Source organism: Lotus japonicus, chromosome 3 (assembly GCF_012489685.1).
Source record: "Lotus japonicus ecotype B-129 chromosome 3, LjGifu_v1.2".
In the NCBI taxonomy this organism is placed as follows: domain Eukaryota; kingdom Viridiplantae; phylum Streptophyta; class Magnoliopsida; order Fabales; family Fabaceae; genus Lotus; species Lotus japonicus.
In genome coordinates, this window is record NC_080043.1 from 36,933,783 (window position 1) to 36,950,786 (window position 17,004).

Here is a 17,004-nt window from a genome sequence, read left to right on the forward strand (position 1 = left end):
ACAAAAAGAGGGTTGATCATCATCCCTTTCCCCCCAATCCTCACGTCTCATAATTCAAGTCAATGAAGGTGCACTTATATTAATGCAAATTTTGTTTTATTATTGGCTTTTTAGCAACCACTTGGCCATTTTTCCCCATTCTCTTTCTTTATACAGAAATAGATACTCCAATTGATGCCAATTTAGTGATTAAAAGTGATTGTTTGAACTATCGTGACCATAGTTTAATACTTAAGAGCCACATGCATTGTCGAGAGTCAAGTGAGACTTCTTAAGGACATGTTAGATGAGTTTTGTTTGGCTTCTGGTCTCAAGGTAAATGGCTCAAAACCAAAGATTTTAGGCACTCTGGTCTGACCTCTGCGAAGAAGGCGAGCTTCACCAACATTGTGGGGTTTCTTTGTTACTTCTGACATTGGTCGCTATCTTGGTTTCCCAATCTTTCAGAAGAGGGTGTGAAAAGAGGACTTTAACTTCATTCTGGACAGGATGAGGGGGCGGCTTGCTGACTGGAAGTGCAAGCTTCTGAACCGGGCTGATAGGATTACTTTTGCTCAATCAGTGTTGACTGACATGCCATCTTATTGCATGAGCCAGGTCTGGCTTCCCCAAGGCGTGTGCGATTCTCTTGACTCCCTTGTCAAGGGGTTTATTTGGAAAGATAGAGATGGGAGAGGGCTTCATCTTATTGGTTGGGGTTGCGAAAAGCAAGGGACCAAAATGTGGCTTTGCTAGGGAAAAATGTAACGTCCTGACTTGGCGACTGACCCCACTGTAACAACACGAGTCTTTTCAGCGCGCTTTGTCCTCACTTGCGCACTTCTTGAGAAAACTTCCCAGGAGGTCACCCATCCCAATATTACTCCAAGGCTAGCACACTTAACCATGGAGTTCTTATGAGTTGGGCTCCCGAAAAGAAATTGCAACTTGTTGTCATGAGTAGTACCAATCAAATCTTTTATGCCCTCTTCAACTGTATAGTCCATCCCTATACAGTCTCGGAATACCTCTTGTTCGGGTGTGAGATCGGTTCATTCATGTGCCCCTCCGCCTAGAAGCCTGCCAGAAGCCGCTCCTTGTCCGTGCCTCACTGCACCGGCGATCACTCCCCGCCCTCGTCGGCCCCGGGTGTCACAGGCCCACCAACTTCCGCTTGGTTCGTCCCCGAACCACACCGTACTGGGAGAGGTCGGCTCTGATACCATTTGTAACATCCCGATCTGACGACCGGCCTCATGGTAACAACACGAGTCTTTTCAGTGCGCTTTGTCCTCACTTGCGCACTTCTTGGGAAAACTTCCTGGAAGGTCACCCATCCCAATATTACTCCAAGGCTAGCACACTTAACTATGGAGTTCTTATGAGTTGGGTTCCTGAAAAGAAGTTGCAACTTGTTGTCATGAGTAGTACCAATCAAATCTTTTATGTCCTCCTCAACAGTATAGTCCATCCCTATACAGTCTCGGAATACCTCTTGTTCGGGTGCGGCTCGGTTCATTCATGTGCTCATCCGCCTAGAAGCCTGCCAGGAGCCGCTCCTTGTCCATGCCTCACTGCACCGGCGATCACTCCCCGCCCTCGTCAGCCCCGGGCGTCACAGGGTTGACGAGGGCGGGGAGTGATCGTCGATGCAGTGAGGCACGGACAAGGAGCGGCTCCTGGCAGGCTTCTAGGCGGAGGGGCACATGAATGAACCGAGCCGCACCCGAACAAGAGGTATTCCGAGACTGTATAGGTATGAGACTATACTGTTGAGGAGGACATAAATGATTTGATTGGTACTACTCATAACAACAAGATGCATCTTCTTTTCGGGAGCCCAACTCATAAAAACTCCATAGTTAAGTGTGCTTGACTTGGAGCAATATTGGGATGGGTGACCTCCCAGGAAGTTTTCCCAAGAAGTGCGCAAGTGAGGACAAAGCGCACTGAAAAGACTCGTGTTGTTACCGTGAGGTCGGTCGTCAGATCGGGATGTTACAAATGGTATCAGAGCCGACCTCTCCCAGTACGGTGTGGTTCGGGGACGAACCAAGCGGAAGCTGGTGGGCCTGTGACACCCGGGGCCGACGAGGGCGGGGAGTGATCGCCGGTGCAGTGAGGCACGGACAAGGAGCGGCTCCTGGCAGGCTTCTAGGCGGAGGGGCACATGAATGAACCGATCTCACACCCGAACAAGAGGTATTCCGAGACTGTATAGGGATGGACTATACAGTTGAAGAGGGCATAAAAGATTTGATTAGTACTACTCATGACAACAAGTTGCAACTTCTTTTCGGGAGCCCAACTCATAAGAACTCCATGGTTAAGTGTGCTAGCCTTGGAGCAATATTGGGATGGGTGACCTCCTGGGAAGTTTTCTCAGGAAGTGCGCAAGTGAGGACAAAGCGCGCTGAAAAGACTCGTGTTGTTACCGTGAGGCCAGTCGTCAGATCGGGATGTTACAAAAAATGTGTCGCAGCTTGTGTGTGGGGTGGATAAGCTGTGGGTAGCTCTTCCCCGGGTTGCATACTTCCCGAGTGGAAATTATCTAACTGTGCCTCAGTGACATGGATCCTCTGTTTGGAGAGCCTTTCAGAATGCTAAGCCTCTTGTTGCTCCGGGTATGACGTTTGTAGTTGGTCATGGAGAATCTTTCTTCTGGTATTCACCATGGGCTTCTAACCATCCTCTTTGCCAGCAAGTCAACTTTGTCGATGTGCATGACTTGGAGCTGCGTATTCGTGATGTCAGGAATGGTTCTTCCTGGGATCTAAGCAGACTGTGGACTCCCCTCCCCGAGGAGGTTACCAACCAAATTAATGCCATTCGAGTGACAATCAACCATCGGGCAAAGGATGGGTTTCGCTGGACTGCTTGTGCCTTTAGTGAATACTTTGTCGCTTCTGGTTATCATTGGATCTTGGAGAACCAGTTGGGTGTGGAGGGTGTGGTGAGTTTGGAGGACTCGAGTTGGACATGGATTTGGTGAACCAAAATTCCTATGAAGTGTGCCGTGTTAATTTGGGTCGCTTGTCATAATTTTTTGCCTACCAACCTGCTCCGACATCACTGTGGCATGGCGGCTTCTGCAGCATGCAACCAGTGTTTGGTTGAGGACGAATCGGTCCTTCATTGCCTTCAGAATTGTCCCAGAGCTCGTCATATTTGGTCTATGCTGCAGTTTGATGTCAATAGCCCAGCTTTCTGCCTCCAGGAGCCTCGGACGTGGCTGCGGTCTATCCTCTCTTCATCCTCCCCCATCGAATGTGCAACCTTGTGGTGGGTGTGGAGGTCTAGGAACTTGGCTTGCTTTGAGAATCAGTTGCTTTCTGATCAAGTGCTTGCTGTGCATATCACGGCTATGGCTTCAGACATCCGACGAGCGTTTTCGGGTAATGATATTGCTCAGGTGCAGCAGTGTTGGGTGAAGTGGGCTCCGCAGCTTCAGAATAGTGTGGTGGTTAATGTTGATGGTATTGTTCAGCGGGTGCCCTGTCGTGGAGGTTTTGGGGGCTGCATCAGGAGTTTTCTAGGGGAATGGGTTGCTAGGTTCTTTGGGTTCTTGGATGACCCGGAAATTCTTCATTTGGAGCTGCTGGGCATCTTCCATGGGTTGACCCTTACATGGGATCGGGGCTTTCAGATCGTGGAGTGACAATCTGAATCGTTGCGTGTTCTGGAGCTGGTTTTATTGGTCCCTCTATGTCGCCATGTGTATGCTTCCTTGCTTTGGGACATCAAAGATTTGTTGCGCCGACCTTGGAAGGTAGAGCTTGTTCATACCTTGCGGGAAAGGAATACCTGTGCAAACTTATTGGAAAAGCATGGAGCTAGCCAGGAGTTAGAGCTTGTTTTGGTGGATGCACCTCTCGAGAGGAGATGGGAAGCTTGCTGACTCCAGACGCCCTTGGCATCTGCTTTGCTAGGCCTTAGTGCCTGTTCTTTTGTTTCTTTGCTTGTTTTGTTTTCTTTTGTTTCTTTCATCTTGTGCTAAAAAAAAGGAAGCAAAGTAATCAAGTGGTTCCTTAAGTATGATTGTACGACAATCAAGGGACCACGTGTATAGGTTAATATGGACCCTGTTCGCACTCAATCCCTCCAAACACAAATTCAAAAGCTCACACGCTTGCAGTAATTAATCACAATTTTAAAAGAGAGTTCAATTTTCTTTAGAAAACTGAAATTATATTTATGAATGTAAAGGTTTTGAGAACAACAAGTAGGAAATATTCTGTCAAAAAAGAAACAAGTAGGAAATAAAATAGAACATAAACTAGGTTTTGTTTTTATGTTTCCAAAGCGGGACAACCCTAAAGCCCTATTGTATCCCATTTTTGCTAAATAGTTTGAAAAAAATTTGATCTCTAAAAATGTCGGTAACATCAAGGCGATGCACATTCGGTATAAAATTCTTTTACATATATGCAATTTTTTTTTTTGGACAAATGCAACCATTTCATGTTAAAACAGCTTTTTTTTGGTACATTCATGTTAGAACAGCTACATTATTTTTAATTTCAATTTAGTTTAAAAAAATCAATTTAATAAGCCGAGTTTTAAACTTAGAAAGCTACTTTACTTTAAAAAAAACATCCCAACAAAATTACAAACTTTCCAATGTAACCAAAATTCAAAAGTCATTTTTTTCGTAACTGAAACCGGAAGAATTGACAAACAAAAAAGGATAAGGTTGGATAAAAGGATATATATACTCTATTTATTTAGGCTTAATACATCAGAAGGCCCCTGTAATTGTAAAGGGAATCAGTTCCAGGGCCTGAAAAATTTTCGCATCAAATTGGGTCCTTAAGAAATTTTTTTTAATTCAATTAAGGCCAAATCTCAATTTTTTCCTAGTCATCAGTGACACCTGGCTTTTATAATTTTTTTTTAATTAAAAAATATTAAAAAAATAATTTTTAATACCAAGTCATCAAATTAATCAGAAAAAAAAAAATTAAAAATCTTAATAAAAACCTAATCTAATAATCTTAAACTAAACAGCCTAATAATCTAACTAATAAACTAATCTAATAATCTAACCTAATCTAACAATATAACTAAAAAACCTAATCATCTTCTGGAACCTTCCTCCCCCACTTTCTCCTCTTCTCGTTCAGATTGATCGACTGCCATCCTCTCCGCCACCGACGTCAAAATCCCCCACCAGTTCAAGGAAGGCCTCGACAACCCAGAGCTTCTCCTGTGGCCGGAACAAGGTGGTGACCCATATGGCACCCCGCTTTGGGATTACATCTCCTGCGACGGTGACCCATGGAGCGGTGATTGATCCAGAAAGAGAGGAGATGGAGGCGGCGGCGGATTTGTTGAGGGAAGGAGATGGTGGTGTGTGACGGATCTGACATGGGTATGGTTAGGGACCAGGGTTGAGGGAAGGAGATGGCGGCGGGGGATTAGGTCATGTTGGTGGTAGCAGCTGCTGGATTTTCTCATGTTCAATTTTGCTGGGTCTGGTGCAGGTTTTGGGTCTTGTGTTTCTGCATCTAGTGGAACAGAGCCACTTTGTTCGTAACTCTGGTTTCTGACCCAAAACCCCTTGTGTCCCTTTCCCCTACCCTATAATGCTACTGAGGAAAAAAAACCCAGATTGAAGCTCTGAGAGAGGAAGAAGATTCTGGGATGGAGGCTTTGAAGCAGAGAAACGCAGCAGCGGCGTGGAGCTCGGAAACGAAGGAGGAGCGCGGTGGTGCATCGATTGAAGATGATGATGTAATTTGCGTGAACCATCCTTGTGTGATGAAGATGATGATATTTGTTATTTTGGATTTTTGTTGTTGTAAGAGGATGAAGATGATGAGAGAATGATAAAGATAATGGTGAATAGATTTAGTTTTTGTGTTTTAGATTAGGTTTTTATTTAGGTTAGGGATTATTAGATTAGGTTTTTATTAATTTTTGTAAATTTTTTTTCTGACTTAATAATTGAGTTGGAATTAAAAATTATTTTTTTTGTTTTTTTAATTAAAAAATAATAATAAATGCCACGTGGAATTGATGACTGGGATAAAATTGAAGGCTGGCACACTTTGTACTTAATTGAATTAAAAAAAAATTTCGAGGGACCCAATTTGATGCAAAATTTTTCTAGGCCCTGGATTTGATTCCCTTTACAATTTCAGGGGCCTTATGATGTATTAAGCCATTTATTTACCATAAAAAAAGGATAATATGTAGAGTACTGTGAAAATTTTCCCTCCTTCAAAAAGAATAATTGCCACGTTGCATAAAGAAAAAAAAGCAAAGGTCTCTTTGGGAACACAAAAAAGGGTAGATCATCATCCCCTTCCCCTCAGTCCTCACGTCTCATAATTCAAGTCAAGGAAGGTGCACTTTTTTTAATGCAAATTTTGTTTTATTATTAGCTTTTTAGCAGCCACTTTGCCATTTTCCCCCATTCTCTTTGTCTATACAGAAATAAATAATCCAATTTGTGCCGATTTTGGTGATAAAAAATGACTGTTTAAACTATCGTGACCATAGTTTAATACTTAAGAGCCACATGCATTGTCGATAGTCGAGACATTTGATCTTCATCGTCATGATACATAGGGTCGAAATTACGATAGCAATTCAATAAAAAAAAAAAAAAAATATACACATGGAAATGGTATTTTTATGTTAATTTATTTTGGTTGGTCTTCTGTAATGCAAACTGGGGTCTGCTTCTTTTCTTTCTCTTTCACCTTTGTTTTTGGAATCTCATTCACTCTCCTTTCTTTCCCTCTTTATTCTTCTGGTTCTTCACTCCTTGTTTCTAGCAACGCTTCCTCCAAACACGTAACTGAACGCTTCACTTCACCTTTTTCTTCTTTTTCTATTGTGAAAATGGTGAGTTTCTCTTCTCAAATCTCTGGCACACACGTTACAAGGTTTCCACTTTTTCTCTGAACAACATGTTCCCTTTTCATACAACCAACCATCTTTGCTGGCTGTCAGTGTTTTGATCTGTCTTCCTCTGTTCCTTGAATCTGTGTTTTGTGTCTCTACCTAGCTGGTTGGCTATTTCACTGCAGGGTCTTGTCTTCTTTCTGTTTTTTGTAAATTATTTGTATACCCTTGTTTGGTTGCTGAGAAAAAAAGTTGAGTAAGAAGAAGGAAAAGGGGAGAAAATAAAGTTTTGGGCTAAATAGGTTGGACCCTTTTTTGCATTGTTTTGATCTTGCTCTCCTGCTTCTAATTTGTGGACCTTGTTGGAATGAATGAATAGAAAAACAAATCAAGTTTCAATTTTTTTGCATTTCAGCTTGGTATAGATGAGAGTATTGGCCTGCATTTGTATAAATTTTGGATTTTCTTCTACCTTTCTTTTCTGGGTCCTTGCAGGGAATTTCAATTCTTATTCTGTGTGATTAGTGATTTTGGTGAATTTGACTTTATGGTAAACATGATGGGTTGTAATTGCCTACTTGGTGAAATGGTAGTGGTAAATTATTCTTATCCAATATGCTTGGTTGTTTATTCCAACTTAGTGATGTCATTCTCCAGCGTTGTCTTTTGATTTTTTCAACCTGGGTATTGTGTGATTCTGAGTAGTTTCTGTGAATGACTTTGAAAATTAGAGTAAATGCCTATAATTGACCTGGTCAAATTCAATTTCATGACATGAACCAAGCAACCGTGGAAAGTTATTACTAGTGGCATGTCTTTGACTATAATTGTTAAATGGCTGATGCATCTTTTGGCAGGTTGGTCAATGGATTGGATGATCAATAGAGAATAGTAGCAGAAGAGGAAAAAGAAAGAGATGAAAGAGGAATCTACTGGATTAATTATTGGGATTTCCATTGGTGTGGTGATTGGAGTTGTTTTGGCAATTTCTGCATTGTTCTGTTTTAGATACCATAGGAAGCGTTCGCAGATCGGCAATAGCAGTTCCCGGCGAGCCGCTACCATACCTATCCGCGCAAACGGTGCTGATTCATGTACCATTCTATCAGACTCAACCTTAGGTCCAGATTCGCCTGTAAGGTCTGGACGCAATGGCATGTCCTTCTGGCTTGATGGTATCAAGAAGAGTAACATGGTTTCTGCATCTGGAATACCAGAATATTCATACAAGTATGCTTTTCTTATATTGAACTACCTCCACATGCTATTCTTCTTGTTTTTTCAATGAGCCAATTCTACATTTACATGCCTTGAGAGTTGAGACTGAATAATGAGTAGTTTTTTCTGCTTTTTCTTATATGGATTATGAAATGGTCCATTATACATAAACTTTTATCATGTCATTTATCTCTTTCGTATCTGTCTTTAATTCATACATTTTTTGCTTCAGGGACTTGCAAAAGGCAACATGTAACTTCACAACACTCATAGGACATGGTGCGTTTGGTCCGGTTTATAAAGCTCAGATGTCTACTGGTGAGATTGTTGCGGTTAAAGTGCTTGCTACTGATTCTAAGCAAGGGGAGAAAGAATTTCACACAGAGGTGAAGATAGTAACAAATACCCATTTCTAAATTAGTCTATGTTTCAAGACATTTCTGAATTACAAATTATTTTGAAATGTAGGGAGGTGTTAATTTTTTCTGTATGATCTTTCTGCTTTGATAAAGATTTGAGTAATTTATCAATTTCAAACTTCTATATTCTTTTAAATTTTCTCAGGTTATGTTGTTGGGAAGGTTGCACCATAGAAACCTGGTCAATTTGGTTGGGTATTGCGCGGAAAAGGGGCAACGTATGCTTGTATATGTCTACATGAGTAAAGGAAGCTTGGCATCCCACTTGTACAGTATGTTAGCTATCTATCTATCTTTTATGGTTATCAATTAGATTGGATTAAATCACTCCTATTAATTGGAAAATGTCAAAGTTTTTAGAATTGGGTTCTAATTTGAATTTAGTGATTCAAGTGGTTGAGGCTTTTGCTTACCATTATCCACCTGGTTAAGACCAAGTGTGTTATTTCAGCTTTATTGTACTTTCTTCAAGGTTAATGAAAATTGCATCCCCTGGAATATAACTCCTGCCTTTCATTTTTTTAGTTTTCATGGAAAAAAAGAAGAAGAAAAAAGCATGAAGTGGGTTCATGCATAGACTGTTGACCTCTACAAATTTAGTGAATGAATATGCTTCATAGAAACCTGTATATGCAAATGCAAGTTGATAATTTTTGCAATTTGCTATATCCTCACTTTCAAACAAGGATCAAAATCTTTTGTCCCCAAATGGTGTCTCATTCCCTGTCTCACCAATGAGATTATCCCATGTCAATTAAAAACCACCCATGAAAGGTTATAAATGTCATATCCATTTATTTTTTAACTGACATGTCATAGTTTTATTGGTTTAGACAAAAAAATGAAACACCATTTGAGGACAGAGGATCTCAATCCTTCGAACAAATCGTATGAAATGCGTTATTTTTGTATGTAATGCAAACTTTTCTAGATCTGAGAAACAACTGTCAAACTTGTTTTTGGGTTTCTTACATTCCAATAGAGGACATGGCTAGTTTCTTTTCATATTCCTCTACATTCCCACGTTTTGGAAGGTACTTCTAAACTCTAACCAAGTCATGCAGGAAAGATGTGAAATAGTGCCTTGATATTATGTGCATTTAGTTTGCTGTGTTTTTATTCCTTTTCTATTCCTTTCAAAATCAACTTGAATATGCAAATAATAAATGAAACATATATACTTGTCTCTATATTCAGGTGAAGAGAACGAGACACTAGGCTGGGATTTGAGGGTTCATATAGCTTTAGATGTAGCAAGAGGCATTGAGTATCTTCATGATGGGGTAAGTTACCATGTGATCTGCACCGAGATAATTTTGCTTACTCTATTAATTATGATTATATGTGTTGCCAATTCAGGCCGTTCCTCCTGTTATTCATCGAGATATCAAATCTTCCAATATTCTCTTGGACCAGTCCATGCGAGCCAGGGTATGTCCTAGTTAACTTAGAGTTAGTCTGTTTGGTTTACTGTTAGAAAGTATGAAAATGGGAAAATTACACATTCCGAACCTGTTTGTTTGTTTGGATGCTTCTAACGCTGTAGTTGCTGATGCTGCATCAAACAGGTAGCTGATTTTGGACTTTCAAGAGAAGAGATGGTGGATAAACAAGCAGCTATTCGGGGCACCTTCGGCTATCTTGACCCTGAGTATATTTCTTCAGGGACATTCACCAAGAAAAGTGATGTATACAGTTTTGGTGTGTTGCTCTTTGAACTTATAGCTGGACGAAATCCTCAGCAGGGTCTTATGGAATATGTTGAGCTTGTAAGCTCTCTCTCCCCCTACTAGCCGTCTTGAAGATAATGAATTTGATGATTTCTTTTGAGTGATATTTCATCTGTTCCTATTTAAAGGTTGTTTTCCATAATTCACATGAAAAAATTAGTTAAAATTTGTTATTACTCTCAAATTTATTAAAAACTTGAAAAAATTATTGGTGAGTGTTAAATATGAAGAGTTAACTTTGAAAAAACATTCAATGTTTGATAGGTATCTTAAAGTGACTATATTAAAGGTTAGAATTCTAGCTCTTCCTGATCCGGAGTGGTATCTCACTGATGGCTTGGTCCCTCCAGTGTTATCTTTTATGTATAAATATAATCTCGAATGTTATCAGTTTATGCGAAGTTTATAGAATGTGATTTATAAATAGGAACTGAGCGAGTATTTATATACATCAAAACAAATAATTCCTAAGCATTTGTTTGATGACTCTATTTGATGACATTGTCCTTGTTTTAATTGCACAATTCATTCTTTATTGGGATTATAGCATTCATAGTACTTATTAATTAGTTAGTTCTTTGATTATTAGTTGGTTAGTATAGTCAGTTTTCTGTTAGTCTGTTAAACTCACATTTGAGTTTGTTACTCTCACTGTTAGTTCAGATAGCTTTTCTCCTTGCATAAGCTTTTGCTTACAATTGAATCAATGAGAAAATTCACTCATTCATCACAATTCCATTATTCTTTATCCTAATGAATGCTATTGATGGATGATTAGGCAGCAATGAACACTGAGGGTAAAGTTGGTTGGGAGGAGATTGTTGATTCTAAACTTGAAGGGAAATGTGATTTCCAAGAGCTCAATGAAGTGGCAGCACTTGCCTACAAATGCATCAATCGCGCCCCGAGGAAGCGTCCTTCCATGAGGGACATAGTGCAAGTGTTGACACGCATCCTTAAATCAAGACACCACAGAAATCACAAGAAGTCTCTCTCAGCCACAGGAGACGAAGTTGCCATTGATGTTGATCAGCTAGAAACCAAGACTTCTGCTACTGACCACAGAAGAGATGAGTCTATTGATAGTGCAGCTGACATGTGTGATGTATAGAAGATGGTTTTACATCTTGCTTATATTTTTTTTGATACATTTTTCAGTTTTGGTTTTGGCCTGTGGATATAAAAGACATGAGGCATGAGTGAGTGGTTTAGTGATGCTGGGCATCATCTTTCTATTCTTCTGTAATTTTGTTCTGACTTTTTCTTTTCATTTTTCTTTGCCGTATTGTTTCCTTGTTTTTCCCTCAGTTCTGTTGTCTCAGCAGAAATGACACTCCAAATTTTGTAAATACTTTCATGATTGAAATTGAAGTGAAAATGAAAGTGACCTTTCATGTCCACAATCTATTTTCACACACCACTAACAGTTGTAATTAAATTTAGAATTCATGTACATGCACATTTGTAAAACTTCAACAGTGATGTATAATTGTTTGTCATGTCAGATATTGAATTTTAAATTTAATTAGAATAAGAAATCAAGTAACTGTCTAAGCTATTGGGCCTTGAAATAAGTGAATGTCAGTTTACAGAAGTTTTACCCAAACAGTGCATTAAAATTAAAGTATTAATTTTAATCTCTCTACAATTAATTTGCAAATAAATTATACAACTGAAAACTGAGAAAATGATAAATCAGATCCCGAAGATAAGATAGTAAGTCTTTTCTTATTAGGAAAAGTTTTTCTCAAGAATTCAATAGAAATGAATATATCACATATAAAAGTATATGATGTATGAATTGAGATAATTACCTTTTTGAAAATTATAATGAGAATGCTAATCTCATTGGCATTGGAGATTTTTTTTCCATGTTATGATTTCTCTCAACATTTTGGGGAAATTAAAGTCAAACCCAGGTCCAATGAGTGGATAGCTCCTTGCTCAAGTTTAATGTGGATGAGTCCTTCAAAGATAATTCAGAAGTGAGTGGGGTTGGTGGAGTGGTGAGGAACCACAACAGGGAAATCATCGGCCATTTTTCTCTCTAGAATTGAAGCTCTTTGGGCCTATGAAGTGGAAGTGAAAGTCATTCTAAAAGCGCTACTCTTTTGCAAATGGTTCTCTCTTAAACACATTTTGATCAAAAGTGATTCATCTCTAATGGTTGGTTGGGTGTGTAACAAGGTGAATAGACATTGAAAATTGATCAATGACCTGAACTTGATTGATGTAATCATGCAAGAGGTTGAGTGTGTTGGGGTAGTTCATTTCTATAGAAAAGCAAATCTCTAAGCAGATTATCTGGCAAAGATTGAGTGTGGTAGAGAGTTTCTCCTTTGGAAGCTTTTCAATTTTGTTTATCTTAATTTCTTTTCCTACTTGAGAGGGATTGTCTATAAATTTGCTTGATTTTCCGACGAATAAAAAAGATTTCAATTTTTAAATATGAAGGTTGTAAAGGAGACATATTAATTTTCAATAAAGTAATAGTATTAACTTATATTTAGGGTTAAAAATCAGATTATTTCAACAATGTAAAAGCTTCATAGTTAATAAAACTAAGTACTATAATCTATCAAATGCAAGTCTACACAACATCATAGAGCTGCAATTTTTTGGTTAAACCTTTCTAGTTTTAATATTTCTATTTCTCCTTCCCTAATTTCTTTGCTACCTATCTATAAGTGAAGGGTTTCATACCTTTAATCATATTTTCTCCATAACTAACTTTTTAAAATTTACAATTTTGTCATTTGTATGCTAAAAATTAAAACTAAATGGTACTGTACCTCCTATTTTCAATGCGTACCGGAGCAACGCCAATTTTCTTCCCCGTGAAATATTAATAATATAATCATCTGTATAAACCCTAAAAAATTCAAGATTTCTTTTTTTGAAAAATAGACAATGAGGCCATGCTCATAATAATGAGGTCAGGATTTGGGCTTTCTAAAGCAACCACCCACTTGAAGCCCATAATCTATATTCAGACCAAATTTATCCATTTTCTTTTCTTTTATTTCCCTCTGCATATTCTGTGTAATCTTTCACCTTCCATTATCCATAAAATCATTATCACCAGAACGAACAAGAGGTTGCAGCAACAATGGCAGCTATGGCTGCTCTCCAGAGCTCCATGACTTCTCTCTCCCTCTCCTCCGACTCTTTCTTCGGCCAGCGTCTCTCTCCCATCACTCTCTCTCCTCGTCTTCCGGTACCCATTTACCTTATCTTCTCACTCATTTTGCAAATTTTGAGTTCATTTTCTTCTGCTTTTTTAACAATTCAAGTTTCAATTTTGATCATTCCATGTGATTTCTCTCTACTCATGTCCAAATGGGTTTTCAGCATATGTGTTTTTGTTCCCAGTTAGAGTTCAAGCTCTGTTGTTTTTTGTTTTTTCACTCTAATTTTGTTATGGGTCTTCTATAGTGAGTGAATGTGGTTGAATTATTATAATGTAGTAAAAAAAGTTAAAACAAAAAGAGTATCATGTTTGCTTCTTAAATTTAGTGGATTACTCTACAATATTAAGTTGTGTGCCACCATACTTGGCATAGCTGCAAATTACACTTACTCTCTTGGTTTTTTAATTCACAACACTCTTCATGATTTTAATTTTATGCCATGTTGCCCTCTATTTGTGAAGTGGATATCTTTATCCATCAAAAGCATCTTGAATCTGCCATTTTGGAGCATGACAATTTTGATATAAACTTTGAATGAATATAAGCCTGGAATGGCAACTGTATTTATCTCTGTTCAGTAGACAATCACAAATTTTGTCCGGACGAAGCATTTAACATGTTGAAAAAAGGATCCATTCCAGTTTGATTAGTATTACTGGTAAAGAATGTAGATTCTGATATAAGCTATTTGATGTGAACTATGATTCATGGATAACCCAATATCATAATGCCATCAGATACATATATATTTTTGATATTTCTACATTTATGTTTTTAGTGTATCCACTTTTATTGGGATACCAACTTCCCTCAAAATTCTGATATGAATTCAAACCCATTCTCAACAATTTCTTCCCTCAAATCATATTCTCATTACTTGTGATGTAAGGGCCAGTAACTCTAACTGTTGTTAGGTTTGGCGTTGGTCCAAACGCAAACGTGATTTCAGGTATCTCAATATACCAACGAAGAAGTTAGATTTTTTCATGTTGAGTTTATTTGCCACGTCGAGTTACTTCAACGTGGATCCACGATGAATTCAATGAAAATCCAAACACACATTAACTATACTATGTTCATTCTCTTGGTCTTTGGTACTTGTCTATGTGGCACTTTCGAAGTTAGGAATTGTCTCAGCCCACTTTTCAGTTGAATATGTTCCCTTGTCTTGTACTCTTGTTATACTGATGAGGCATATTGTACTGACATTGATAAAACTTTAAAGTTGTAGCTCTTCTTCTATTTTGATTAGTTGTTGTTATCTTTATTTGCCCATTATGTTAGTTTCATCCAAGTTTGGCATTGCAGAGAAATAGTTGCTTACCTGTTTCTAATGAATATCCTGAATTCGCCAATTCGTGCTGCAGCTATGATATTTTGTCTCAACTCCCAATGTAATGCCAGATTTTAAAATATTACTAGCATTTAAGAAACCCTTTTGATCAGCCTGCAAATTTTGAGATTCTTGTAATTTCTTTTGCTCATCATTTTGTTGCAACTTACATGAATGTTTAATTTAAAATCTCAACTACATTAATGTTTTATGAGGCTAAGATTGGACTGCTTATTAATCAAATTAAGATTCTTTTAAATTGCCTAATCCTTACACATGCAATGCTCAAAAGTTTAGTATAATAATTAATAACTTATATTATTTTTTGTGCTTGTGATCTGCAGGGTAAGTCAGCAGATAAGCAATGTCCTATTGTAATGAAGGTTAGTATAAGATTCTTGCCTCATCCGTGACTAATATGATATTGTTCTTTTCAGATTTTGTTAAACAGAAACAACGTGAAATAAAAAAGAGCAGTGCATGTGTTTTTGCAGTCGTTTGCTGTTTGTTATTCATTGGTACTTGGTAGCAATTGAAAACGAAAGAATCAAATATGATTAAAAATGTTTTGCTAATTCTTGAAACCAAAGTTTAACATGATCAAGTCAATGCTTTGGATATAAATTTGATTCCCTGTTAATGTAAAGAGTTGTACAAAATTTGTGAGCCTTATTTTACCTTGAGTTGGAAAACCTGTTAAGACATAAGTATAATACCTTAGTACTTCATTGATATGGCGCATTTACTTAGTAATTGGCTTGTGTAATTAATTACTTGTTCTACTGTTTCTCCTCCGACAGCTCAAGCGATGGGAGCGAAAGAAATGTAAACCAAACAGCCTTCCTATCTTGCACAAGATGCATGTTAAACTTGGAGATACTGTGAAAATCATATCTGGACATGAAAAAGGTAAAATTGGGGAGGTTGTTAGGCTCTTCAAGCACAACAGCACTGTCATCGTGAAAGACATGAATTTGAAGACAAAGCATGTGAAGAGTAAAGAAGAGGGCGAACCAGGGCAAATTCTTAAGGTTGTTTTCATTTCCCTTACTAGAAAAAATAATTATAACCTAGAAACACTTCAATCTTGTAGTTTGTTTAAAGGTTTAATTAGATTTTGGCATATTTTATAGAAACATTTGTTGAGGTGCATGCGGTTTATTGGTGTTTATCTTCATTTATTAATACTTTTAGAAACCTTTTTCTTCAGGTTGAAGGTCCTATCCACAGCTCAAATTTGATGCTCTACTCGAAAGAGAAGAACGTGGCGAGCCGCGTGGGTCATAAAGTCCTTGACAATGGTAAAAGTGTCCGCTACCTTATAAAAACTGGAGAGATAATTGATACCACTGAGAATTGGGAGAAACTGAAGGAAGGGAAAAAGAAAACTGCAGAAGTTGCTACAACTGCTTAGTTTTACAGGTTCAGTTCTGAAGCATTCAATAGTATTGTTGTAACTCTAGCTGTGCTTGTAATCTTCTTTCCTTCTTATTGTAGTGTATATTGTTTTTATCATGTTTGTTGATCCTCCTACGTGAAACCTGAGTGATTGAATTTTGTAATTTTTCCATTGGTTGGAATCTTTTTTTGATGATAGAATTGTTAATCGTTCATTTCTCCACATTAGGAAATGTTGCATATGGAAGCTATTCATGTGCACCACCTTCATTATTAAGAAGTTAATTTAAAACAATTTTGTTTTGAAAGGCTATGTTAAACAAAAATGTAACATGCTAATTTTTCAAAAACATTGATATATTATTGCTCATGTGAAAAGATTGTTTTATGCTTAATTTCACTTTTGGCTCCCGTCGGGGTGATTTTAGTCCCCCTAGTTAACCTTGCGTCGTCTCTGCTAGGGTTTCCATATCAGACTTTCGTCGTATAATGCGTTGACACCTATCACACCTCAAACATCAACAAGCTCAATTTCTAAACTATTTTTCATGGGCATCTCATTCTTCCTAGAGATGTTTCCTGCTCTTTGACACTTATCACACCTCTCAACAAATTGCATACTATCGTTAAATAGTGAAGGCCAATAAATACCACTTTGGAGAACCTTAGCAAGTATCATCTTGTGAAAGGATATTTGATGAAAGAGGTTTTCCTCTACTAAAACTACTATCAAATCTCTTTCAAGACCCAATCGCAGTATAATATTGAGTTTTGTCGTCTCCACAGAGATTGTGTTGCTACGTATTAATCTCACTAGCTAGATGTTGGATAAGCACTTTAAAATGTGAAATATGGGGTTATTTAAATGAAGGAAAACAGTAACT

The 17,004-nt window shown here is 38.0% G+C and overlaps 2 protein-coding genes across 4 annotated transcripts; both read left to right on the top strand.

The window, feature by feature from the left end:
- Positions 1 to 6,641: 6,641 nt before the first annotated feature.
- On the top strand, positions 6,642 to 11,601 carry LOC130709499 (calcium/calmodulin-regulated receptor-like kinase 1). Of its 3 annotated transcripts, none has more exons than XM_057558868.1 (8): positions 6,642 to 6,831; positions 7,689 to 8,061; positions 8,282 to 8,435; positions 8,614 to 8,740; positions 9,666 to 9,751; positions 9,828 to 9,899; positions 10,037 to 10,237; positions 10,977 to 11,601. In XM_057558868.1, exons 2-8 carry the CDS (start codon positions 7,748 to 7,750, stop codon positions 11,307 to 11,309), a joined length of 1,287 nt encoding a protein of 428 aa, XP_057414851.1. In that variant the 5' UTR covers positions 6,642 to 6,831; positions 7,689 to 7,747; the 3' UTR covers positions 11,310 to 11,601. The 3 variants fall into 3 exon arrangements, with proteins under 3 accessions (XP_057414851.1, XP_057414852.1, XP_057414853.1); XM_057558869.1 differs by having other exon boundaries at positions 6,644 to 7,133; XM_057558870.1 differs by lacking the exon at positions 6,642 to 6,831 and adding an exon at positions 6,854 to 6,872.
- Positions 11,602 to 13,235: 1,634 nt separating this feature from the next.
- Positions 13,236 to 16,343, top strand: LOC130709500 (50S ribosomal protein L24, chloroplastic). The gene is made up of 4 exons (XM_057558871.1): positions 13,236 to 13,415; positions 15,067 to 15,105; positions 15,523 to 15,753; positions 15,933 to 16,343. The coding sequence occupies exons 1-4, from the start codon at positions 13,308 to 13,310 to the stop codon at positions 16,134 to 16,136; spliced, it is 582 nt and encodes a 193-aa protein (XP_057414854.1). The 5' UTR covers positions 13,236 to 13,307; the 3' UTR covers positions 16,137 to 16,343.
- The last annotated feature ends 661 nt before the right edge of the window (positions 16,344 to 17,004 follow it).

Excerpts from the sequence above, each read along its gene's own strand:
- LOC130709499 (XM_057558868.1), top strand. The coding sequence starts at position 7,748 with ATGAAAGAGGAATCTACTGGATTAATTATTGGGATTTCCATTGGTGTG. Across the intron at positions 9,900-10,036 it reads ACCAGTCCATGCGAGCCAGG|GTAGCTGATTTTGGACTTTC; the intron begins GTATGTCCTAGT and ends TGCATCAAACAG. Across the intron at positions 10,238-10,976 it reads TTATGGAATATGTTGAGCTT|GCAGCAATGAACACTGAGGG; the intron begins GTAAGCTCTCTC and ends ATGGATGATTAG.
- LOC130709500 (XM_057558871.1), top strand. The coding sequence starts at position 13,308 with ATGGCAGCTATGGCTGCTCTCCAGAGCTCCATGACTTCTCTCTCCCTC. Across the intron at positions 13,416-15,066 it reads CTCTCTCTCCTCGTCTTCCG|GGTAAGTCAGCAGATAAGCA; the intron begins GTACCCATTTAC and ends TGTGATCTGCAG. Across the intron at positions 15,754-15,932 it reads AACCAGGGCAAATTCTTAAG|GTTGAAGGTCCTATCCACAG; the intron begins GTTGTTTTCATT and ends CTTTTTCTTCAG.